A 6,074-nucleotide genomic window follows, 5' to 3' on the forward strand; every position below is an offset into this window, starting at 1 on the left:
ATTGAGTTAGGAGGTAGCCGAGTGAACCAACTCAAAGCCCTGCCTTTGAGAGACATTGGAAAGATCCAACACAAAGTCGCATCATCTGTGGTGCTCAAGGTCACCTGCGTAAGAAAAACATCAAGATGTTCGTCAGGATCCGAAGTACCATCATATTTATCAATCGGCAGCAATTTCCAGTTATCCATTAAAGGCAACTGCATGATAGAGGGTGTAAAAGGATGCCACTGTGATCCCACTGTTGCTACATCGGTGGGACGTCCAACTGTAGGCAGGGCCGATTGAAATTTTTGTGGTGCCGCAGCCGAGGCATGTATAGCCGAGGTATGGATATCGTGGGATTGGAAAGATCCGTGTGTTTCAGTGTTAGTAGGCTGGGTAGGTTTCCATGAGGAGTCTTGACTCCTTAACGCCTCATTTTCGGCTCTCAAGGCCGAAAGTTCCTTTGCATCCTTCTCTCGCTGCTGCTTCATTGCAGCCATCTCCTGCTTGAGCAAGCGCACGGTCTCGATGAGATCGGTTTCGTCCTCAACTTGAACGTGCTCTTCCTTGGTTTGGTGATTTTCAGTGTTCATTCTCCTTGTCTTCGTCATAGTCTTGTCAAGTCTTCAAGTCTTTCTCGGTTCGGCCCCACGGTGGGCGCCAAAATGTACCTGTCAAAAGGATACACCAATAATCTTCTCGTATTCTGAGGGCCGAACGAGTACTCCGATCCAATGTAAGTAGAGGGGGTGGTACCTGCAAAAGGCACTCCAACGCCCAAGTCAGGACAAGCACAGATATCTAGGATAATTAATGAACAGTGACGTTACCTTATGACATGAGCTATTTATACTGACATTTATGGGCCCTGACCTGGTTGGGCCCTGTGGCAAGATTACCGTATTAGGTAATACGCCTCTAATCGGTTTATTAGTATGATTAACTCTTAATCCTAATTCTTTATTAGTGAGTCTGGATTTATGGGTCATCTGGTTGCTGATCGACCACCCGGTTCGGCCGTTCGGGTGCCGAATGGGTGTCGGCTACCAGGTGGCCGAGTAGCCTTACTAGTACATGTATAATTACTTAAAAATTGTATACATAGAAAAAGTAAGTTACAGAAAGGAAGGATGGAGTCGTTACCTTAAATATTTGTATCATCCACGAAAAAACCATATGATAACAATATTCCATTTCACTCAAATTGGGGCAATTAAAAATATATAACTCCCCAAAGTCGCATTGTTTGGTTGTTGGAAGCTCAGGCAAATATTTCAGTTGCTTGCAGTGCTGCAAATTTAAACACTGAAGATTGGAAAGCTCCTTGATGGTAGTAGGTAGTCTCACGAATTTGTTTCCTCCCAAATTTAAGCTTTTTAAAGACTGTAAGCTCCCAATTGCATCGGGAATTTGAAGTAGATTGCAGAAGCTTAGATCAAGCTGTTGCAAACATGGGAAACGAGACAAATATGGCAACAATAAATCAAGTGAATCTCCATGTCTGTGAGAGGAAAGGAAATACAAAGGCAACATTAGAATTTCATATACAGAGGATGTTGATAATTGGATAACACTTGTATTTTTATCAACATTCTCCAAATGTTCTGCCTCCCTTTGTTTCTTTAGCAGACGATTATCAAGTAATTTTGAGCAGCCTGAGAGATTTAACACCTTAAGAGATTTGACTCCGAAAATGATGCTCAAATTGTGGAAAAGATTTTTACAATTTCTCAAATTCAGATAAAAAAGTTCTCTCAGAATACCAATGGATGGGTGGATCCGCGTAATATTTATACATTCTTCAAGAATAAGATACCTAAGACGAGGAACTCCCGTTAAGTCTGGCATCTCAATAAGATTTTTGGAGTAGCTAAGATCTAGATATATCAAATTAGGCAGATGCTGTAAAAGAAACAAAAGAATGAAAGTTACAATCCATCATTTAATTTTTCATTTCTTTGACAAACAAAAAGAAAAAACGATAATCCCTTTCTTGTTTTGGATAGCAGGAGAAAAAATCAATGACATTTAAGTTTTCTTATGATTCTTTAATTATGTTATATATATATATATATAAATTATCTTTTTTATGTTTGTTTAAAGATAAATAAAATTGAAAACCAATAATATATTACCTTTGTGCCTTTCCATAATTGTTTGAGATTGCTATGAGACAAGATCAATTCTACTAGATTATCTGGATGAAAATTTGATGGCAAACAAATGGAAGGATATCTATGCCAATATAGATATCTTAATTCATTAGATAGATGGTTGAGACTTCCCAAAAAATTCACATTCTCAAGTATGAGCAACTTGAGATGCTTCATTTTTGATATAGCATTCACTACCATTGTTGTTTCCAAATGCTCTCCATAATATTGTTCAATAACCATGGCTTCAAGATTTTTGGCTTCCTAAAGCATAGCAAAAAAGAATGAAAATGTAGATTTTTTAATAATTTATAGCTTTTGAAAAAATGGCAACATAAGATTTTATATTGAAAAGTTATTTTACCTCATTTTTTATCATGATGTTTTGTAGATCCTTGAAGTACCATAGTCTATTCCACTTTATTGGTTCATTAGGTGATTTTTCTCGAACAATGCTTCTGCCTAACTCTTTCAACATGTCATGCATTTTAATCTTCCGACAATTACAACTTATGAGTGATTTCTCTAAAAGAACTTTCATACCAATGTCAGGAAAAAATCCGCGATAGTTTAGAAGCTTTTTTACTAATCCCTTACCTCGTTGATAGTGTGTATCACAAAAGAAACAAGTAATATTTAAAAATATTTCTTTTTCCATTTCCTTCAATCCATCAAAACTTATTCGTAACACCTCCATAATATCTTTGTTTGGATATTCTTTTAGTCTATCCAATGCACTTTTCCACTCATAAACATCTCGATCAAACAAAAATGAGCCTATCACTTTAATTGCTAAAGGAAGGCGATCAACATATTTTAGTACACCATAGGTCAACTCTTCATAATCATTCAAAATATCATCAGATTTGAAAGCTTTTCTACAAAATAATTGAAGAGCTTTATTTGCATTTAACAATTGTACATTGTAAACCTTCATTCACTCCATAATTTCTTAAGATATGACTATCTCTAGAGATTATGAGAATTCTACTCCCTACACCTAGATATTTAGGATGCAAAGCCAATTTTTCCAATTGTTCATCTTGATCAATATTATCTAGAACAATAAGCTCCTTTAAGTGGCATAACCTAGTTCTTACCAACAAGGTTCCTTGGTAAAGATTGTTTATCTCAACATTACCTTGATTTAGAGCTTGACAAAGAAGTTGTTTTTGTGCAACCATGGGTCCAAACTCTCCATAAAATTTGCTTACATCATCAATGAGACAACAAGCATCATATTTATGAGAGATTTTATCAAATAAAGCAGTAGCGAGTACTGTCTTTCCTATGCCACCCATCCCACTCATTCCTATTACTCGAACAACTTCATTTGCATCTGGATCTACAAGTTCCTCTAGTTGTTTTACGCGAGAGTGCATACCAACTAAATCATCTCCAAAATTCAAAATTTGATTATGACCCAATAAGTTGATTACCTCTTCAACAAATTTTTCTATTTCTTCATGTTGTAGCCTGAAAACCAAAGTGGAGCAAAAACATTGATGCATCACTAAGTTTGAGACTTTTTTTTTAAAAAAAAAAAAACTCTATATATAATACAAAAAAATATGGCCAAGCACTTATTCAGTACATCCCACCCAGAACCACTACTAGATTTTAATCTTTTAGCAACATTTTCTTGTTTACATTTGTTAAAATGTTACTATATATTAAATAAATATTATTTTGTAACACTTTTTTTAAAAATGTCATTATAGATAGAGACATTTTTTATTTCAATATTATTCTTTCTAATTGTTTTCAAAATCAAAGTCCCATATCGAATAAATTTTTTTTTACATAAGTTATTTTGCAACATTTTTTGGAAAAATGTTACTACAATTGCTTCTAAAATCAAAGTCCCACATCGAGTAAAAAAAAGTATATTTCTCTTATATCTAATTGTAACTCATAATTAAAGTCCCACATCGAATATATTAATGACTTATAAAGAGTATATATACTCATATAGTTATATTTAAGATAAATGAAATTTGATATTCTATATATAATTAATGGTGATTAACTAAAAATGTATTTCCCTAAAAACTTAAGGAACTCTTAGAAGTTTAGGAAACATAAAAATATAATAATTGATAGTAATATTTAAATTAAAATTAATTTTTATTTTATAAGATTAACAAAATATTGGTAACATCATTAAAATGTTACAAAAAATTATTAAAATGTGACAAAAATACTACTTTGGTAACATTTAAAAAATGTTACCTAATTATGCAAAAATGTTATTAAAAGTCTTTAGCAACATGGACTATATACAACATTTGATAATATGTTGTTAAAACAAATTAGTAACATTTATACATAATTAAGTAACATTTTTCAAATGTTACTAAATACTATTTGTGTTGTAGTGAACGGTTGGCAATTGCCTTCATAGCTTCCCTCCATTTTTTTACCATTTCCAAATCATCTCTAAAGCTTTCTTCGTATTCGGCAAAAGCTTTTTGAAACTCTCCACCATAGAAAATAGGAAGAACACTTTGACCTGTTTCTTTAACCCAATCAAAAATCATTGTCAACTCTTTCAAGCACCATGAGGATGATGCATAATTCTTTGAGAAAACAACAATGAAAAGACGTGATCGTTTGATTGCTTGCATGAGCTCAGGTTCCAAGAGTTGCCCTTTATTGATATTTTGGTTATCTCTGAAGGCAACAACACCTTTCCTTCGAAGAGCAGCAAAAAGATGATCAGTGAAATTATTACGAGTATCCTCACCTCTAAAGCTCACAAAAACATCAAAATTCATTGTGCGTGATGAAGAACCGCTATTGTTGGTTATGCAAGCCATTGCAGAATTTGAAGATTGAAAACTCACTTGCTGAAGATAAAGTGTAATGTAATGAATAGTACACTCAAGGTAGTTGTGGGAGGACTAATGAATAGTAGACTCACAAAAACATCAAAATTCATTGCGCGGAACCATATATTAATATAAATGTTGATTAATAAATTGTTGTTGTAACTCATTTTCTTCTCAGTTTCTCTTGTACCTGTCAACTGTAATAAATATTTTATTTTTGAAAAACTAATTAAAGAAAAAACAAAAAATAGCACGTATGTTGGAAAGAAATTGAAGAAGAACGCGTCAACGGCATCACCATGAGTATGATATATTGTCTTTCACCTTCATGGTAACTTCTAACCATGCCCATTCGACGACCATAGAATAGTGCAAGTCTTTGAAATCGATTTCAATAATTGTAACCCTGAAATTGAATGATATTTCTTAAATGTGGAAAATGCAAAATGGGAAACTTCCTGGAAACAACGCCTAAACATTAGGTAAAACTTTCCACAAATGACAATGAATATAAAATATGCTAACGTATCAAATGATTGATGTTATCGTCATATAAAATGTTTACTTATAAAATAATGATACTGTTTTGTTTGTTAAAAATTATTTTAATAATAATATAAGTTTATTTGAGTTATTTACATCATTTTTTTTGTGCTGGCACAAGATGGAAACATCATTAAAAAAAAAAACTAAGATCATTTTTCATATTCAAAGACAATACATCAATACATTTGTGAAGGTTTAATTAAAATCATCAAAACTAATATATTAGAATGGGTAATATAATGTTGAGGTTATTTTATAATATTTATTTAAGGGAATATTTATATTTATTGAGAAAAAGAGGGTTATGATTTTATTATTTTTATAATATTTGTTTCTACAAATTTCGTTGCGAAATTTTATCTGTAATACCCTCGTGGATAACATATTTTTGCAAATTTTAAAATTTACAAGAAATTTTCCTACGAAATTTCTTGCAAAAAAAATTCACAGTAAAGTTTTTTACAGAAAAAAATTCGCAGGAATGTTTCTTGCGAATTTTTTCGCAAGAAATTTTGCAAGAATATTTTTTAAGAAAAAAATTAAAGAAATTACTATAAATTCT

The 6,074-nt window shown here is 32.3% G+C and overlaps 2 protein-coding genes across 2 annotated transcripts; both read right to left on the bottom strand.

Moving 5' to 3' along the window:
* Positions 1 to 1,028: 1,028 nt before the first annotated feature.
* On the bottom strand, positions 1,029 to 2,627 carry LOC145950268 (disease resistance-like protein DSC1). The gene is made up of 2 exons (XM_083061340.1): positions 2,118 to 2,627; positions 1,029 to 1,884 (listed from the first exon to the last, which is right to left on the bottom strand). Exons 1-2 carry the CDS (start codon positions 2,376 to 2,378, stop codon positions 1,069 to 1,071), a joined length of 1,077 nt encoding a protein of 358 aa, XP_082917466.1. The 5' UTR covers positions 2,379 to 2,627; the 3' UTR covers positions 1,029 to 1,068.
* Positions 2,491 to 3,646, bottom strand: LOC145949278 (disease resistance protein Roq1-like). Its single transcript, XM_083061341.1, has 2 exons — positions 3,067 to 3,646; positions 2,491 to 2,972 (listed from the first exon to the last, which is right to left on the bottom strand). Exons 1-2 carry the CDS (start codon positions 3,644 to 3,646, stop codon positions 2,491 to 2,493), a joined length of 1,062 nt encoding a protein of 353 aa, XP_082917467.1.
* Positions 3,647 to 6,074: the final 2,428 nt, after the last annotated feature.

The sequence above is a fragment of the Cajanus cajan genome, chromosome 8 (genome assembly GCF_000230855.2).
Source record: "Cajanus cajan strain Asha chromosome 8, NIPB_CcT2T_4, whole genome shotgun sequence".
NCBI classification, from domain to species: domain Eukaryota; kingdom Viridiplantae; phylum Streptophyta; class Magnoliopsida; order Fabales; family Fabaceae; genus Cajanus; species Cajanus cajan.

What these genes read in the sequence shown, in the direction of transcription:
- LOC145950268 (XM_083061340.1), bottom strand. Translation starts at nt 2,378, where the DNA reads ATGGTTATTGAACAATATTATGGAGAGCATTTGGAAACAACAATGGTA. An exon ending in AATTATGGAAAGGCACAAAG is followed by an intron (nt 1,885 to 2,117) that starts GTAATATATTAT and finishes TTTCTTTTACAG; the next exon opens with CATCTGCCTAATTTGATATA.
- LOC145949278 (XM_083061341.1), bottom strand. Translation starts at nt 3,646, where the DNA reads ATGCATCAATGTTTTTGCTCCACTTTGGTTTTCAGGCTACAACATGAA. An exon ending in AAATTATGGAGTGAATGAAG is followed by an intron (nt 2,973 to 3,066) that starts GTTTACAATGTA and finishes ATGATTATGAAG; the next exon opens with AGTTGACCTATGGTGTACTA.